A 19,223-nucleotide genomic window follows, 5' to 3' on the forward strand; every position below is an offset into this window, starting at 1 on the left:
TCCTTTCTTCCTTTCCTTTCCTTTCCTCCCCAGTTGTTAGTCTATTCCTCCATGGAAGAACAAAATAACAACCCCAAACACTGGTGAACTAAATTCCTCCTATTTTAGAGGTGCCCAAATCCCCCACTTATAATTCTGGACTCTTCTCATCCTGCAGTAGATGGTTAAGGGTGATCATGAGAGAGAGCACAGGCCGGGCTTTAGTTCAGCACAAAAAGCCAGGAAGATCTTTCGGAAGGTCATCACTGTTTGGTTTCTGCAAAGATCTGGCTATCCATATTTTTAAAAAAGATTTTATTTATTTGTTGGAGAAAGAGAGAGACCGAGAGAGCATGAACCCGGGGCTGGGCAGAATGAGACAGAGAAGCAGACTCCTCGCTGAGCAGGAAGCTTGGGACTTGGGATCATGACCTGAGCTGAAGGCGGACGCTTAACCCACTGAGTCACCCAGGCACCCCTCTGCCTATTTGTATTATTACCTTGTATTTCAAAGCACTTTCACATGCACATCTAATCAGATCCCCTCAGGACCCTGTGAGACAGAGCAGATATCATCATTTCATTTGAGAAAATTGTGCTTCAACTAAGAAGTGCCTTCCCTGGGGCCCTGTCTTCTCTCCACTCCCTCATTAGTTGTCTTCTTTTCTCTCAACTCCTACTGAAAACTGGGTCTGAATCTACTTAACATTAAGCCAACTGAGGGTGATTTCTTTCCTTAATCAACACTGTTCAGCCAGTGCCCCTGGACAGAAGGGGGGGCGGCCAGAGCAAGCTGATGGAAGAATGTGAGGGAGTTCAGCAAACTCCATCTCTGTTCCACAATCAGATGCGAGAGCAAAGCACATGTACACGAAGTAATTGTTGCACAGAGGAATTTCAGGAGTGAAAAGAATGTAGGAACCAGGGATCACTTGAAAGAGATGCTAGTGGGTGTAAGTTTTAAGTCTGGGCTTTCCTTTTAAAGGTTCCACATCATAATAGAAGCTGAGAAAGACTATTTTGGGGTGTGAGATGGGTCTCTTCTGAAAACTCTGGTTTTAAATCTGGCTACAGGCAGATAAAACCCCAGACACAGAAAGAAGAGCATACCTCCTCCTTCCCACTGACCCCTGTGGGGATGACTTTTATTTTGGGACCGGGGAGGTGGTTATAAAAGACTTAAGAGTGAAGAAAAGGGCAATCTCCTTTAATCCTGCAAGTGGATCCATGGCAAAGACGCAAGTATGCGGTGGTAGCAGCATAAAACAAGAAGTGCTTGATCCTGAAAGTCTTGTGAGCAGGGAAGACATGGTGAGGAACAGTCAACCGCATAAAAAAAAAAAAGGAAGTCCTTAAGCATAATTAACATATGCAGCCTTTAATATTCCAAGAAGAATTAAGTCTCTCGAACTGAAAAGGCAGAAGCAGTGGTTTTTCGTACTGCTTCTGATTCTTTTTTTTTTTTTTTTAATATTTTACTTACTTATTCATGAGAGACACAGAAAGAGAGACAGAGACATAGGCAGAGGGAGAAGCAGGCTCCCTGTAGGGATCCTGATGCGGGACTCGATCCTAGGACCCCGAGATATGACCTGAGCCAAAGGCAGACACTCAACCACTGAGCCACCAGGATCCCCACTGTTTCTGATTTTTATCTAGTAGGCCCAACTCCACAATCACCGGGCCCCCACATTAGGCGTCAGAAACAGGGAAGAATAGGCATATTTCTTGTATCTTCAATAGCATGTCCCCGAAACCTGGATGCTAAAGATCAACACCAGTGGTGAGGCTCACCACTTCCTGCCCAGTGGACATGCGGGGGGCGGTGGGGTGGACGTTCCCCACGCCCTGCACCTACACAGTGATTCACCTAGTACACTCCCTTCCCAGTCTCACTTTCCTTCTCTGTGTAGCATACTGGAAAGAGCATGGGGTGGAAGTCAGGAATGCCACTTACCAGAGGCTGGTCTTGGGAGAGTTTAGTGTACTCTCAGACCCGGTTTTCTTTATCTGTCAAATAATCATAATACTATCTTCATAGGATTGCGATTATTTAATGAAATGATATACAAAAATTGTTAGACTGTAGCAGAAATTGTAACTCCTCTATTCTATTGACATTCTTTAGTTCTTGGGCATTTACCTGGGAAACTAAAAGGTGGCATGAGCCAAAACAGGGGATTATTTCTGCTGCTAATCTTCATACTCCAACCTCTCTCCCCAGTAGTGTGGACTGATTGAATGTCCTTTTTTTTTTTTTTTTTTTTTTTGTGGCTTTCACCCAGGCAGATTTAGGCAAGTGTCAATAACTTCTTTGGTCTGTGTGTATAAGGCATCCATAGCAATTATTCAGGGGCCCAGATCTTCCGGCATAGACTGGCATGGCTCCCCCACCTATCAGAGCTAGAATAATGGCCAACTGGTTGCTGGGTGATGGAGATACACAGAGAAGACAGACTCTAACCAGTGCTGAAGCTTATCCAGCTGGAGCCTTGTGCAAAAAGCAAGCTCACTGCAAAATGAAGGGCCGGAATCCTCCTCATGAGAAGCAGCTGTACTGCAAAACACACAACAAGGTCCATCATCAAGGGCAGAGCATGCTGGGAAAATCTTGCTAGCCTGGAGATCTACGTTCCCACCTTGTGTTCCAAACAGTGTTTAGTCATGTGGGTCAGTGCCACTATGAACCCATCATCTTCAAACTCAGCTGGTTTTTCATTGCTGTTCATTTGTCCTTTGAGATGATCTTTGTTACTGCCCTCTCTGACCCTCCCTCCCTTTCTGACTCTTACTTGCAACTCAACCCTGCTTCCTCATCTTCAGCAATAACCTTGCCTCCTATGAGAAGAAGAAAGCAGAATCAGGCAGGAATATTCTCATTGTTTGGCCTCTCCTAATACTTGTCTAGTCCCCTTAACCTCTAAAGGGTGTGGGGGTTCTCCATGATGGGTGAGCAGCCGACCTTTCTGGTTACTTAGATAACAGCAAAGATGCCAGGTGCCAGAAGAGAATTACTTACATTCATTCTTTTTTTTTTTTTAAGGAGTCATAGTTTAAGGGACACCTGGGGGGACGCATGGGTGGCTCAGTGGTTGGGCGTTTGCCTTTGGCTCAGGGCCTGATCCCAGGGTCACCAGATCGAGTCCCACATTGGGCTCCCCCCAGGGAGTCTGCTTCTCCCTCTGCCTATGTCCCTGCCTCTTTCTCTGTGTTTCTCATGAATAAATAAATAAAATCTTTAAAAATAAAATTAAAAAATTTAAAAATATGGAACACCTGGGTGGCTCAGTGTTTGAGGGTCTGCCTTTGGCTCAGGTTGTGATCCCAGGGTCCTGGGATAGAGTCTCCCTCTGCCTATGTCCCTGCCTCTCTGTCTGTGTCTCTCATGAATAAATAAATTAAAAATCTTTAAAAAAAAAAAAAGAAAGAAATCACCCTTTAATATTTTGGTGACTACTTTTCCTGAAAACAGACACCTACACATCCATACATCAAATCCCATTGTGTATGTGGGACCATGCATACATACTCTTGCATAAACTGCATTTTTTAACGCAGCTTAACATTACAAATATATTTCCATATCAATAAATACATTTCTGCAATTATATTTCTACACTATAATTTTAATAGCTACATACTAGTTCATGATATAGGGTTTATGTGTTTTATATTGAAAATAACTTCTGTTTCTAATGTCACCTCTAAAGACTTTTTCTTTTCTTTTTGGAGATTTTTAATTTATTTATTCGTGAGAGATACAGAGAGAGAGGCAGAGACACAGGCAGAGGGAGAAGCAGGCTCCATGCAGGGAGCCCGATGTGGGACTCCATCCTGGGACCCCAGGATCACGCCCTGAGCTGAAGGCAGAGGCTCAATGTCTGAGCCACCCAGGGGTTCCTTAAAGACTTTTTTACATTCACTCTTCTCGTATACCTGAGTCCTCGGCCTTATTCCCTTCTAGCTGCTCTGAGAATATACTACATAAATCTGTCCCCATCTCTACAATCTCTGTTTCCTGTGCTAGAACACTACCGGGGATGCCTGTGAGCATCCATCCTCCCATCACTCTCATTCTAAGCGGTGATAGTCATGGGGGATCCTCCCCCATCTCATGATCCCCTCCAGCCTAGTTTATATTTAAAATTCCTCTTCTTCCTTGTCCTGGTCTGCACTGAGTCTTCCCAAGATTCAAAGGTTGAAGTCCTAACCCCCAATACCTTAGAATATGACTGTATTTGGAGACAGGGCCTTTGATTCATGTAATTAAATTAAAAAGAGGTCATCAGGGTGGGTCCTCACGCAATGTAACTGGTGTCCTTATAAGAGGAGATCAGAACACAGACCCACAGAGGGAAAACCAGTTGCAAGCCAAGGGGCCTCAGAAGAAACCAGCACCTTGATTTCAGACTTCCAGTCTCCCAAACTGAAAACGTCATCTCTGTTCAGGCCAGCAGTGTGTGGGACTTTGTGATGGTAGCCCTGGTGGACTAACACCTTCCTGCGAATGCTCTGGAAAGGACGGACTGCCTCTGCTCCTCTACTTCCTCAGCCACCATTTGTCTCCCTACTCTGCTGCCTGGCCTCTCTTCACCCCCCTTACCCCCCACCCCCACCCCATAGCTCTGCATTTGGCACAAAGGCTCCCACACACAGTCTCTGGCTCTGACACTGCATTCTTTCTTCCTTAGGGCTCTCTCCTGTCACCTCATAAATGCTGAACACAAAATTCAGTCCCAAGCCCACTTTCCTTACTCTGCTTGCACCAGTTCATCACTCTCCTCGTTTCAGCTATTTTGGAAATTTGTTTGTTTCCCAGATGTGTAACTCCAGCGTCTAACAAGCCCTCAAGCTGCAGGGCTGCATAGCTGAGCATCCACCCGACACCTCTTGTCTCCCCAGATCCGTATTTCCCTCAGGACTCCCTAGCTGATTACTACTAGGGTGACCAGGCTTCGTCACCCCATCCACCCTGTGACTGTTCTCCCTCCCTTGCCAATCTTGGAGGTTTGGTTTTATTTAGTAGGAGAACTAGAGTGTCTTTTTATCGCATTTAATTTCCATGCTTAAGACTTTCCCATGGCTCCATCTCATCCCTGGGGTAAGTGGGGAACTCTCTTCAATGGCTTGTAGGCAAGACCCACCTGTTCAGCTTTACCTCTGCACCCTCCACGGTGCTCTGGGTCCCCAGCTGCCCACATCTAAAAGCTGTTCTCTTCTCAGTGCCTTTGCTCAGGCTAGACACCAAGCTGGGGATGCCCCCTGCCTTGGTTCCTTCACTAACTCATCATCCTGCACTTAGGTATACCTCCTCCAGAAAACTCTACCTCCTTTCCCCTCTCCCTCCCTGTTACTCCTTAAGTTGCATAGAACTCTCTGCCCTTCCCACATTCTTTCCAACATGATCTATTTATATGTCTGACTTTCTAACCAAACCTCAAATCCTTCAATGGCACAGACTGTGCCCGTGTAATTCCTGGTGTCCTGGTGTTTTTCTGAACCAGAAAAATAAATTAGCTACAACTTTCCAGGACTCCCACATTCTGATTCTTTAAGGTTTTAGCATGTCTAGCGTCACTTTTTAAGTTAGAGTTCTGACTAATTAATTAGCTAATACAGTCTCAGTTGGGCTATGATTCCTTTTGGGTTTCTGTTTCTAGAACTATTTGGGCAGAGTTAGGCTACTTCTTGTTACTCATCTGGCTCCCCCCAATCCCAGTTGTAGTACTTTAAGGGTGAAGAGGGAAAAGGAAAAAAAAGAAGAGGGAAAAGGAATTTTTAAAAAGTAGATCTACCCACTTTCTTTAAATTCATGTGGATTTGCCACACCAAATCTGTGTGATTTCAAGTTGGGATTATTCATGTAGAGGCATTCTTATTTACAAGTGTGTCCTCGTGGAAAAAATTTCTCCAACCAACTGCCCAGCTGCTCCTCAAACACATTTGTGATCCAGACCTACTGTCAACTAAGGGTCTCCATAGAAAACATGGATCTGTTTCATTCCTGGCTGATGGTGGTTGCTCTGCATTTTACAAGAGTGCATTTTTTTTTTTTTTGAGCCAAAAGTCAGTGGTTAATGAATACAGAATAGAATTCTCAAGTAGAATTTATACCATAGGGGATACCTGGGTGGCTCAATGGTTGAGCATCTTCCTTCAGCCCAGGGCATGATCCTGGAGACCCAGGATCTAATCCCACATCGGGCTCCCTGCATGGAGCCTGCTTCTCCCTCTCTGCCTATGTCTCTGCCTCTCTCTGTGTGTCTCTTGTAAATAAATAAATAAATAAAATCTTAAAAAAAAAAAAGAAATTATGCCATAGGCTAAAAGCTTCCGTAGTGTTAAGACGTGGTGGGGGCAGGGGGGTAGGGTGGGGTCAGGAGGTATTTTTTTGTAAAGAGCAAGTTTTCAAAAGCTCAACTAATTTAATTTTTTCTCTCAGTTCATACTCCAGGAGTCTTACTCATAAAAGATGGTTATGTTTCAATCCATATTTCAATTTATATGAGCTATGAAATAAGAACATCATTTCTTGAGCTTTTGAAAGCCCAGTGAAATGAAATTAGTTGACATTTCCCTTGGGACACCCGGGTGGCTCAGCAAATGAGCATCTGCCTTCGGCTCAGGGTGTGATCCAGGGGTCCCGGGATCGAGTCCCACATCGGGCTCCCCACAGGAAGCCTGCTTCTGCCTCTGCCTGTGTCTCTGCCTCTCTCTGTGTCTCTCTCATGATTAAATAAATAAAATCTTTAAAAACAAAACAAAACAAAGATCCCTTGGCAATACAGAAGAAAAGAACTAAATCCTCTGTTGAAGTCTATTGCAAATATATTCCCCATAAATAGTTACTGTTGGAGAAAACCAGCAGAGTTCTTACCCGGGAGCTTGCCCCAGTGCCTCTCTGCGATCTCTGCCTCCCTGCAGTCCAGAGGTAGTTTGGAAACTGAGACACCACTGCCTGCGGCTTCCGCACCGGGAGATCCTCTGCAGGCCTGGCCTTCACTTTGCCACACACTCCACCTCTCCATGCCCGTACCCTCCTCAGCCTCAGCCTCCAGACTACTCCCAACGGAACACGCCCACAAAAGGATGCTCTGTGATGGCCTTCTGGCATCCAGACCTTTTTCTTTGTGCCCTGTGCTGTGCAGAGCAAAGTAAACTGAGCCTTCCAGAAGGTTAAGCATAAGACACATCACACATGCACGATTTCCTTGTCATTACCGCCACTTCCTCTGTGGTCACTAATTTCAGGTTGGCGAGACCTTAAAAGAAAGACTGCAGTGTGTGTGTAGGGGTGGTGGTGGTGTGTGTGGGAGCGTGTGCGCGCGCGACGGCTGGAGGAGGGAGGGAATTTTTGAAGATGACTTCAAAAGTAAGATGAGGGGGATCCCTGGGTGGCTCAGCGGTTTAGTGCCTGCCTTCAGACCAGGGTGTGATCCTGGAGAACCGGGATCGAGTCCCACATCAGGCTTCTTGCATGGAGCCTGCTTCTCCCTGTGCCTGTGTCTCTGCCTCTGTGTGTGTGTGTGTGTGATGAATAAATAAATAAAATGTTTTTTTAAAAATTTTTTTTAAAAAGTAAGATGAGAATAAACAGAAAAGAGCCAGGATGCACCCACCTCACCCTGCTTCAAAACACACGAGGCTTGAGGCAGAGGACCTGCAGAAATCAGAGGCCGCGCTCCTTTGCTTGCCACCCACAGGCTGCAGGGCCACGCCACGGGCAACCCGGGCCACAGGAGCCCGGTGATCGCACCGATCGGCGCTCCCAGGGATGACCGTGCGCAGCTTCTGTAACTCAACCTGAAACCAGGTGAACCCCACTGCAGGTTTCATCACCAGCCCCACGTTCGCTGCCAAGGCTCACAAGCCTTCTGGGGGACCCAAGGCCAAGTTTCACTAACTTGGATGCTATTACCAGGCAAAATTAAAGCGGAATTAATCGGCCTCCTGCACACGCTCTAGGTTTATCAGTTCATTTCAGATAAAGCCTGAAAATTCCACATGTAAGTTGTCCACAATTCAGGAGGCAAAGATAGATTTCTGAGGACAATCAGCCAGTATTTCGCCCTGGGGCCACTGAAACCTGAGCCTCTGTTTTTCGCCGCATTGCTAGACTGCATTCCTAGTTAGGAGCATTTGGTTCCATCTGGCCATTTCATTCCCGGTCAGATAATACCAGACGTATCTATGTAACATACAAGCCACTGTCAAATAGCACTGAGCCATCTCCCCGAGACAGCTGGTTCACACAAGGGCTTCATTGTCTGAGAAAAGCTTGTATCATTTTACTTCAAGTGCTGGGGGAACAAGCATTCTATCAGCTGCCAGGCCTCGGAGGAAACCTCACTCGCTGCAGATTTTTATTATTTGGTCACCAAGCCAAAACTCTACCATTGACTCCTGGGGATGAACATTTAAAACAAGAACTGAAGTCTCTGCTCTGCTTTTATTTTTATCGGGGAACATAATAGCTCCATGCACCCAAAGAATTTACAGTTACACTTTGCAAAGATAATACCACGTTACCAGGCGACCACAAATGCCTGTTCTCATTCTGCCCTTTGTTGCACACATTTCACAGCTTCAGGTAAACCAGGAAAGGGTTTTTCCAGTTCTGGAATGTCCAAAACAACGTCCCTAGGAAGCAGCTGTCAGAATCTGGATAGTGGCATCGTAAAATAATTGATAACTGAATAATTATATAAAATCGATGGCTCCTTTTTTTAATGCTCTAATCAGGAAAGATGACTGCAACTGCCCAACACCCTAAATCTGGATCTCATGCTCCCACTGAGCGAATAGGTTCTGTTCCTAACTTCTTTTTCATCCCCCATGAACATAGCGCATTTTAAATTCAGGAAGATATTGAATGAAATACCTCACATTCTTTTTTTTTTTTTTTATGTTTTAGATTTTATTTATTTACTTGAGAGAGAGACTGCACACAGAGGGAGAGGGAGAAGCAAACTCCCCCACTGAGCAGGGAGCCCAACCCATGAGATCATGACCTAAGCCGAAGGCATATGCTCAACCAACTGAGCCACCCAGGTCCCCAATACCTTACATTCTTATAAGTGTGATGAATAACTATGAGCATGATGATAGAGTGCTTCTTCCACTCCTTTCAGCTGCTGAAGACTTTTTTTGGAGGGAGGCAGGATTTTTTTGTGTGGTAAAATATACATCAGATCTACATTTCAACCATGTTTAAGTATACAGTTCAGAGGCTTTAGGTGCAGTTCAGAGGCATTTTAGGTACATTTTTTAATATTTAAGAATTGGGATGATTCCGGTGCCCTACAAAATAAACTAAGCAAGTATGGTAAGGATCTTCCTTTCTCTCACCCTAAACTACTTCCCCTTCCATGATGATTTTGAAGATACATCTCATAGGAGAGACCTGTCAAGGAGCCACCTACATCATATACCTTGAATGGACCTACTTGTAGGGGACCCAAAAACACATAAGGTGGCTTGGCCAAGAGATAGATATATCCAGGCTTGACCCATATGTCAAAGCTATTTTTCTGGATGTACACAAATTTTTTTTGAAGCTGGTAACTCAGACATTGGCTGTGCCTACCAGACAGGACTGGCCTCTGGCCTCTCTTCCTCTTTTTCTTTTTCTTTTCTTTTTTTTTTAATAAAAAAAGAAAAGGCTAAATTAGAGAATGAGTAAAACAAAGGCCCTCTACGGCTCCAGGCACAGTTATCAGAACAGAATTGTGGTTGCCAAGGAGCCAGAGACAGATACATATGGAGAGCTTTAGAGGACAGCACCAAGCGACACACGACACACGGAGTATTATTATCTTGTCAAATGTTATTCATGTTGTATCTGTCCTATCAGACACTTCTGTGTTCTGTGACCTTGGACAAGATCCTGCCAGAGAGCTGTTCTGAGGGCAAATAAAACACCTGTCAAACCCTCCGGCCCACTGCCAGGGGTATTGTAAGGACAAGACGAATATTCTCTCTTGTGCTTCTATTTTCCCTTCCTCCTGGGGAGGGTGGCCACAGCTCTCTGGTCAGACCCTCACGGATTAGAGTTTGCCTCATTGGAAATTGGCAACTCTTTGACCTGTGAAATTTGGCATGGGAAGTTACCTCTGCACGATTTAGAATTCTGGGATGCTGGTAGATCGAGGCTCTTGGGTGTGAAGGATAAAGCTTTCAAGTGCTTGTCAAATGGAATCGTGTCCAAGAGCTGGACGGGGCATAGAGGGTTCATCTAGATTATTCAGCTGACCAACACAGAAGTCCTTTCTACCATTGCTGTGGCAGGTGCTCATCTCTCTCTGCCAGATTCTTGCTCTCATGATCAGAAGAGCTCATCACCTCGCCAGGGAAGCCCCTTTCCCATTTCTGGCAACAACAACTGTTAGTTACTCATAGAGTATTCTATAGTATTCTGGGAAACATTTTTGCAAGGTAAAATACTTTTGTAAAACAGAATTTCCAAAATATTTCCAGGACTCAAATACATATTAATTGATCCCCTACTATGTACCAGGAACCATCAGAGGGGCGGTGGCTGTACAGATGAGTGAAATAAGAATAATTTCTGTCCTCAGAGAGCTCACTTTACCGTGGAGGAGAGATACGTAGACGAGTATAAAATACTGTTGGAAATTGCTGATAGACAAATGTACAGGCTATTATGGAATCACCAGGGAGACACACCCAATTGAGCCTGAGGGGAAGCATTCCACAAACTTCCAGAAGGTGAGGCCCAAGCTGAGACTTGAAGGAAGTCTAGGCAAGATGGGCTTATATGAATGGATGCTACTAATTTGAATCAGCTCTGTACATTCAAAAAAGCATAAAGGGCATTTACATCTAAAATTTGTGTTAAATAAATAAATAAATAAATAAATAAATAAATAAATAAAATTTGTGTCAGCTGTTTGACCTAAAGTTATAAAATTATATATATATATATTTTTTTTTAAGTTATAAAATTATAGGGAAGCCTGGGTGGCTCAGGGGTTGAGCATCTGCCTTTGGCTCAAGGTGTGATCCTGGAGTCTTGGGATCGAGTCCCACATGGGGCTCCCTGCATGGAGCCTGCCTTACCCTCCGCCTATGTCTCTGCCTCTGTCTGTGTGTCTCTCATGAATAAATGAATAAAAATTTTCAAAAAATAAAAAAATTTAAAGTTATAAAATTATATTCGAAAAAATTAATAATTTGGACTTTTCACTACAGACCATTGGCTTTATTTTTTTTATTTTATTTTTTTATTTTTTAAGACCATTGGCTTTAAAACTGTATTCTAGAAACCCTAGAATCTTTTGGCTGTTAGGGGAGGGGCAGAGGTGTTGCTAGGGATCTTGGCATTAGAGGCTATGTTTCTTTCTTTCTTTTTTTTTTTTTTAAGATTTTATTTATTTATTCATGGAAAACAGAGAGAGAGGCAGAGACACAGGCAGAGAGAGAAGCAGGCTCCCCAGGAAGCCCAACGTGGGACTCGATCTCAGGACCCCAGGATCATGATCTGAGTCAAAGGCAGACGCTCAACCACTGAGATACCCAGACGCCCCTAAAATATGTTTCAAACTACAAAGGAAGACCAATGGTCCAGTGAAGCAGGTTTTGTTGCACACTTGCCACCTAAGACTGATTTATTCAGTTTAGTGCTTTTAAAGCAAAGTATCAAAAAATACTCCCACCCCTGGTAATCTTTGTCTGTTCTGCAACCACAACCACTGCACCTCCCTCCAGGCAGCAACCTTGTAAAATAAAGTGGTAGATCTGAGAAAATTTATCACTACTCTGAAGAAAATGTCCACAAAGGTGTATAGCTTATTAATGGTGGGAACTTCATGTACAAAGATAGCAATTATTATTCTTTAGAACCCCAACCCTTGTTATTGCAAAATACCTTCATATGGAATAGATTTGTTAAGTCCTATGTATAAGTTAATATTTTAAGTAACGTGAAGTAAAATTCTATAACAGTAAATGAATGGGTTGCTCTTTCGTGTTCATTACCTTGGGACTTTTCCAATAGTGTATGCTTCTAAATACAAAAATACTTCCCTTTTATCCCAAACACAAGATAAGAACTTGGTTTTCTTTTTTAAAATTTATTATTATTTATTTATTTATTTATTTATTAATGTATTTATTTATGGAGAACTCAGTTTTCTGACAAGACTTTCGCCTTTCAAATACATGTGTTTGTATCAAAACATGTTAACTTGTTTTCATACCTCCTTTAGTGTCACAGAAGATTTTCCTAAATCTTGATACAATGACTGTCCTATGCATCATTATAAAGCTGGGTTGAGAGAAGGAGATCTACTCTTAGATGGAAAAACAAAACCAGAAACAAAAAAACAACAAAAATCCAGATCAAAAGACAACAGATGAGCAGCTTTCCTAGGTCCTATTTGAAGTCAACCAGAAATTAGAATGAGCCCCACGTTAATGAGTTGAATGCACTGAAATCTGAAAGGTAGCTTGTTCTGTTGAGCAGTGCACCAGAGGCTGTCGCTCCTTAGACACCAGGATTTTTCCTAGGAAGCATCCAAGGAACTTCGGTTATACCCACAAGGGAAAAGGAGAATAAGATGTAAGTGCTAAGACTGTTTGCTGAAAACTACACCATCCATTGCTGTTAGGCAGTGCCTCCTTCACCTATCAGGCCAAAAGCTAAATCTGCTTGTGAATCAACACTCAGGTGAGCCTGCCATGGCAGCAACTGTTAGGGGCAAATGTCAAGGAGATTTACTTTCCCACTGCTAAGTTGTTTGTATTATAATACAAAAGAACAAAAAGCATGTTATAGAAACCTACTTATGGATTCTCTGCCCTGCCCCTAAAGGCGACAGGTAAGCTACTCAGCCAGTTGATAAGGTTCAGGCAGGAGGAATGAGTGCAGAGAAGAGCTGAGAACAAGACACAGCAAGGAAATCCCACAGTCTGCTAATTGATATTTTTCCAGACTCGGTTTTCATAAAAAATGCTTCTTTTATGGAAAACTCACAGCCCCTTGACACAATTAGTTTGGTTCATTTAATCTATTTAACATGATTTAACATAGTCTCAAGGCCTAATCATTAAGAAATTATTGATACTGTTATTACAGAAGATAATATATGATGATTATGTAAAAAAGAATCCTTATCAGTGGACACAGAGTAAAGTGCTATGATGCCTCAGACTTTAAGATAATCTGGCAAAAATGATAAGTGGGGGGAAGATAAGAAAAGGAAGGAGACTGGCCAGGTCATGCTGGGTGATGGGTACATTGTACTAAACTCTCTACTTTTGTGCATGTTTTAAATCTTTTATGAGAAAAAGTTAAATCACTTAAAAAATAGGTAGGCCTAAAAAAGCCCTACCTCGGGGATCCCTGGGTGGCTCAGCGGTTTGGCACCTGCCTTTGGCCCAGGGCGCGATCCTGGAGCCCCGGGATCGAGTCCTGCGTCGGGCTCCCTGCATGGAGCCTGCTTCTCCCTCTGCCTGTGTCTCTGCCTCTCTGTGTGTGTGTGTCTATCATAAATAAATAAGTAAATAAATAAATAAATCTAAAAAAAAAAAAAAAAAAAAGCCCTACCTCTAGATGCCTAAATTTCTTCGATTCGAAAATACCATCAGTTGGAAGATTCACATTCATTCCATAATAGTTTTTCAGAGGAAAATAAACACACAGCATTCAAATACACACTGATTATAAACTGTATCTCAGTTTCAGAATTCTTGAAAATGTGGAAACCATGCCTCAGAATCGAGGTAACCTGGTCATTTTCTTGTCAATTATTTCCTTTTTTTTTTTAAGTACGCTCTATGCCCAACGTAGGGCTTGAGCTCACAACCCTGAGATCAGGAGTCCCACCCTCTACCGACTGCAGCCAGCGGCCGGCCCGCCTGCCCGTCAGCTGCCCCTGGTCAGTTGTTAGCAGGAATTACTGCTGCGTTAAAAAGGCGAGTTTGGGGATCCCTGGGTGGCGCAGTGGTTTGGCGCCTGCCTTTGGCCCAGGGCGTGATCCTGGAGACCCAGGATCGAATCCCACGTCGGGCTCCCGGTGTATGGGGCCTGCTTCTCCCTCTCCGCCTCTCTCTGTCTCTGTGTGTGTGACTATCATAAATAAATAAAAATTAAGAAAAGAGGCAAGTTTGACAACAACGGTGCACGAGGCCTCCGTCACTTATTTTCTTTACTCCTATTTTATCACTTATTTGGACCCTTATTTTAAGTCGAAATTTGAGATAGTTGATTTGGAGGCTGCAGCTTTGCCCCCGCAACACCCGGAAGGTGAGTGCGCGCTAACGGGGTCCAGGAGCGCGAGCGAGCCGGGCGCCTGCAGGGCGGCCTCGGCCCCACACGGCAGGTCAAGGGCGGCAGCAAAGCCGCGAGAGCGCACACGGCCAGGCCCGTGCTGGGCGGCCTCGGCCTCGGTCAGCATCGCTCAGCTCCCGGTAGAGTCGGCACCACTTCATGCAGGCCCTCGGGAAAGAGGACCCGCCGCGGCGACGGGAGGCCGCCCCCACGCGGGGCTCGGCGCTTCTCGGAGAAGAAAGGGTGCGGGGCGGGCGGGGTCGGCCCAGAGCTCTCCTGCGCACGGTGCGGCCGGCGCGGGGCGGGGCGGGGCGGGGCGGGGCGGGGGACCCCCCACGGGGACGGCGGCCGCGCGCCCTCCTGCCGGGACGCCTGGAGGCGCGGCGGGACCCGGGAACCGCGCGGGCAGGAGCCGCCAAGCGTCCGGCGGCCCGAGCGCTGCTGCGCGGCGGCGGTTACTTACTGTCTTCCGGCAGGTTGTTTTCCCGCTCTTCTCTCTCCATCTGCTGGCACCACCCTTCCATGCGGTCCCGCTCGGCCTGGAGGAGCTTCAGAAACCAGTGGCCGTCCCGGTGGCACACTGACCTTTGGACGGCCTCAAGGGGGTCTTCGGTGATGGAGTCAATCCAGGGGTCGGGGGGAGGCAGGATCGAAGGGTCAAAATCCGCATCGAAGTCGTCGTCGGCTGCGCAGGCGTGGTAGTGGTTTCCTGAGCCCTGGATGCTGACCGTGGAGGTGCTGGCGTCCCGGGAGAACTGTCTGGCCATGGGCCCGGGGCACGAATTGTCCTCTATCGACTCCAGAGAGTTTTCCAGATTGTCGTGGAAGTCCAGGTCGGCCTGCACCGCAGTCGTCACGCTGTTGGATCGAGTGAACCTGCGGAAGCTTGGAGGAATAGAGAAAGGAAATTTAGTCCAAGGCTATGCCTCGCAGCCAGAGCATTTCTACGTTTCTTCGTGAGCGTGACAGTGGAAGGGGGCCTCGCCCCCTCAGTGTGGGCAGGTGGGCCCTTGATGCAGGCATAGCAGTTGCCATGGCTCTAACGCACAGAATACAGGTCCTCTCGTCTTTGTTCGACACAATATTAAAGCACATCTAGAGGAATTTCAGAAGCAGAACAATGTGTACAGCTATCGCAGCCAGCGTAATGTCCAATGTCCAGCTTCCTCCTCAAGTCCGTGTGCCTTGAATTCTGGTATTCACGTTGCTGAGGGGGTAGGGAAACAATCCAGTTATATCTTAGTCTGCATAATTTGCTTAGAAATCGGGGAAACAAAACCAACCTGACCAGGCCCCAAGCCTATTGTGAATCCTGCATAACCCGCTCCCCCCCCCCCCCCACCCCAGGGACAGCTCTTATAAAGTCAGACTTTCTGAAAGCAAACTAAAATGCCATTAGGTTCCTCTCAAAATTAAAACTCCTTCCCCTGGTAAGGATTCACCTGTTTCTTGATGGACTAGGTCATTGTTATAAGTTGGCACAAAATGTCTGGGGCAAATCAGTTCACAGTTCTAGAGTTCTCTGGTACCATTCTCCTTTGCACCTTTAATTTCCCTTCCCACAGTCCTTGTACCAAGACGATAAAAGACAACTTGTTCACAGATTCAATCTGACCATTTTATACAGATATTCACATAATTGGTGTTTCTCAACCAGATGGCTCTATGCATCTCTGGTTGGCCCCTACAATGAAGGTGAGGGTATATGGGAAGTGGGAGGGGTGGGGAAGAACAGGGGAGCAATGAATTCTTTCTCAGACAAGGGGCACGGGAAGGTGTGGGCCTGACGTAATTTAAAACTCACACAAAGGGATCCCTGGGTGGCTCAGCGGTTCAGCGCCTGCCTTCCGACCGGGGCATGATCTTGGAGACCCAGGATCGAGTCCCGCATCGGGCCCCCTGCATGGAGTCTGCTTCTCCCTCCGTCTCTGCCTCATTCTCTCTCTCTCTCATGAATGAATAAATAAAATCTTTAAAAAAAATTAAACTCACACAAAATATTTCATTGGCTCCTACAGCAGGCAGGCAACAATGACAGAGAATATAAGTCCAATAAAGGCAGCATCATATGTAAGTCCAATAAAGCAGCAAAAAAAATGCTCTTTAGGTTTTTAAATTTTAATTTTTTAAAAGATTTTATTTATTTATTTGAAAGAGAGAGCAGGAGTGGAGGGAGGGGCAAAGGGAGAAAGAGAAGCAGACTCCCTGCTGAGCAAGGAGCCCTATGTGGGGCTCCATGCCAGGACCCTGAGATCATGTCCTGAGCCGAAGGCAGACGCTCAACCTACTAAGCCATCCAGGCACACCTGTACTTTTTTTTTTTTTTTTTTTAAAGGTAACTTCCTGGGACACGTGGGTGGCTCAATGGTTGAGTCTCAAGGCATGATCCCGAGGTCCTGTGATCAAGTCCCACATCGGGCTCCCCACAGGGAGCCTGCTTCTCTCTCTGCCTATGTCTCTGCCTCTCTCTGTGTGTCTCTCATGAATAAATAAGTAAAATCTTAAAAAAAAAATAAAACAGTAACTTCCTTATCTAATATTTTATTTTTCCTTGTGTAGACATAAAATTTACTATTTTAACCATTTTTAAGTGTATGGTTGAGTGGCATCAAGTGTATTCACATTGTTGTACAACCACTACAACCATCTATCTACAGAACTTTTTCATCTGTCTCAGTTGAAACTCTGTATGCATTAAAAAGTTCTCCAGTGTCCCCTTCCTCCCAGCCTATGGCAACCACCACTCTTTGGCTTCTCTATGTCGCTCATATAAGTGGCATCATACAGTATCTGTCATTTTATGATCAGCTTATTTCATGTAGTATGTCTTTAAGCTTCTTCCTTGTTGTAGCATGTGTCAGAATTTCCTTCCTTTTTTTTTTATTTCCTTCCTTTTTAAGGCTGAATAATACTCTATTTTATGTATATACTACATTTTGTTTATCCATTCATCTGTGGATGGACACTTGGGCAGCTTCTACCTTTTGGCTATTTTGAATAATGCTTCTTTGTTCATGGGTATACAAATATCTCTTTGAGACCCTGTTTTCCATTCTTTTGGATATATAAACCCTGAAGAGAAATTACTGTATCATATGGTAGTTCTATTTTTAATTTTTTGAGGATCCACCATACTGTTTTCCATACTAGTTATACCACTTTACATTCCCATCTGTAATATGCAAGTGTCCCAATTTCTCCACATCCTTGCCAACAAATATTTTTTCACTTTTTGATAGTAGCCATCCAGACTGGTGTGAGTTGGTACATTTTCCTTACTGGCTCTTTACATGCCATGTTAAGTTGGTTTATGTGCCAATTGATTTTCAATTGATGTTTCATATTTAATAGTACCAGTCTTATAGGATGGTGTGCTAAACAATGTCATTACAACATTTAATAAACCATAGTATGTGTTCTTTCTTAATTCTTCTGGAACACTTTCTTAAAGCCAATTGATATTTGGTTCATGAAAAAAGAAAAAGTGACCAGAACAATACAGATAAGTAGTTATTTGTAAGACGGTAAAAGGACTAGAAGTCACAAAAAGGCAAGAGTACAATCATCACAAAAAATCTATTTTTTTCCCTTAAAAAAAATGTTGAAAAAAAAAAGGTAGCTGCTCTGTTGATCTGTGTTAGTTGTTAGGATGATCAAAATCATCAAATATGGTATGATTCTGGACATTCATTTTATGAAGATAGACCAGCCAGAAAAAGCTGGCCTATCTCATTGTTTGCTGTTTTCAAGAAATTACTTATGTTGAGGGTTAGTTTACCTGGTCATTTTATGAGTTCTTGGTATGGCCCTAGAATGGCCATACCAAAAAAAAAAGAAAAAAAAAATCACATAGTGTGAAAGTCTGAAAGCCAAGTTACAGGTGTCTTGTACTAGAGCAAAAGGAAGAACAATTTTGCTACTGTGGTTCTTCCAATAGCCACTTACTTCTTGGCTGCAGCACGCCTTTTCTGCACTCTTCTGGTTCATCCCCCCGCAAATGTTAAATGTAATCTCCTGAAGCTCAGCTTTCTTTCTCGACACATATGTGTGAGCTGGATGACTTTCCCTGCAACAGTTGACACTCTGGCTGTTCTACCAACACAAAATCTCAACTGTGAAAACACTAAGCTTCCCCCTCCAAGATCATGTACTGCCAGAGGCATTGCATTTTCCAGACTTAAAGGAGTGCCTTATTGTTTTCAATTGCAGCAGACTTGCCAGAGATAGAGTCTGTTCCACATTCATAACAGAGTGACCTCTCTTGGGTCTCTGTTTTTACCTACACAAAACTGTACCACCAGCATTCCTGACAGAGGGCTCCTGGCTATGAATCTTGTAAAGTATCCACCTTCTTAAGAAAAATTACTTGGCAGTAGATGAGTAGAAGTTTGCAGTTTAGTCACCCAGAAAGAAATAAAAGTTAAGTAAAATTAAAAAGGTTTGGGATTAAAAGCGGTGCCTTTGAACTCAGGCAGCCCCATCCAGGCTGCACAGTTTCTCTCAATTAAGTTCCTTAAGCAAGGGCTTTCTTCCACCCAGAGCTTTCAAAGAATGCTCAGCTCTACAAAACGTTTTATGTCTTTCAAGTGCAAAGTTTTTCTCCTGAGTGAAGAGTACAATCAAGTTGTTATTGCTGTTTTAAAATTTTGATAGGAGCACAAAAGGAGTCATTGGATTAATTTCTGTATTTTTAAAAAGAAGAGATCGGTTGCTGGCAGATGGTATAAACCTATAAGCTGAACCCAGTGGCGTGCCATTTCCAAACCTACAATCCCCTGTCTTGAAGCTTCTTCAGTATTTCATGCCCTGAAGGTACAATGTGTAGTAATTACAACTTCTGAAAAGGACCGGCCAATATTCTGGCCTAAGGAGCAGAAAACCATGAAACCAAAGACTGGATCAACCAGTATGGGATACAATACCCTGTCTGTTTTGAACTGCAAGAGGAAAGTCA

The 19,223-nt window shown here is 44.3% G+C and overlaps 1 protein-coding gene and 1 long non-coding RNA gene across 29 annotated transcripts in view; one reads left to right on the plus strand and one right to left on the minus strand.

Moving 5' to 3' along the window:
- The window catches only part of DLGAP1 (DLG associated protein 1), an 871,196-nt gene that overhangs the window by 15,871 nt on the left and 836,102 nt on the right, over positions 1-19,223 (minus strand). For all 28 annotated transcript variants that reach the window (XM_035718637.2, XM_035718634.2, XM_035718633.2 and 25 more), the window contains one exon: positions 14,733-15,154. In XM_035718637.2, the coding sequence (XP_035574530.1) occupies positions 14,733-15,154 (422 nt within the window). The remainder of the gene's footprint in view (positions 1-14,732; positions 15,155-19,223) is intronic.
- LOC125755354 (uncharacterized) overlaps positions 15,083-19,223 on the plus strand; it is a 33,848-nt gene continuing 29,707 nt past the window's right edge. Inside the window, exon 1 of the long non-coding RNA XR_007411678.1 lies at positions 15,083-15,225. This is a non-coding gene — a long non-coding RNA (uncharacterized LOC125755354). The remainder of the gene's footprint in view (positions 15,226-19,223) is intronic.

This window comes from Canis lupus, chromosome 7, assembly GCF_003254725.2.
Source record: "Canis lupus dingo isolate Sandy chromosome 7, ASM325472v2, whole genome shotgun sequence".
In the NCBI taxonomy this organism is placed as follows: Eukaryota; Metazoa; Chordata; class Mammalia; order Carnivora; family Canidae; genus Canis; species Canis lupus.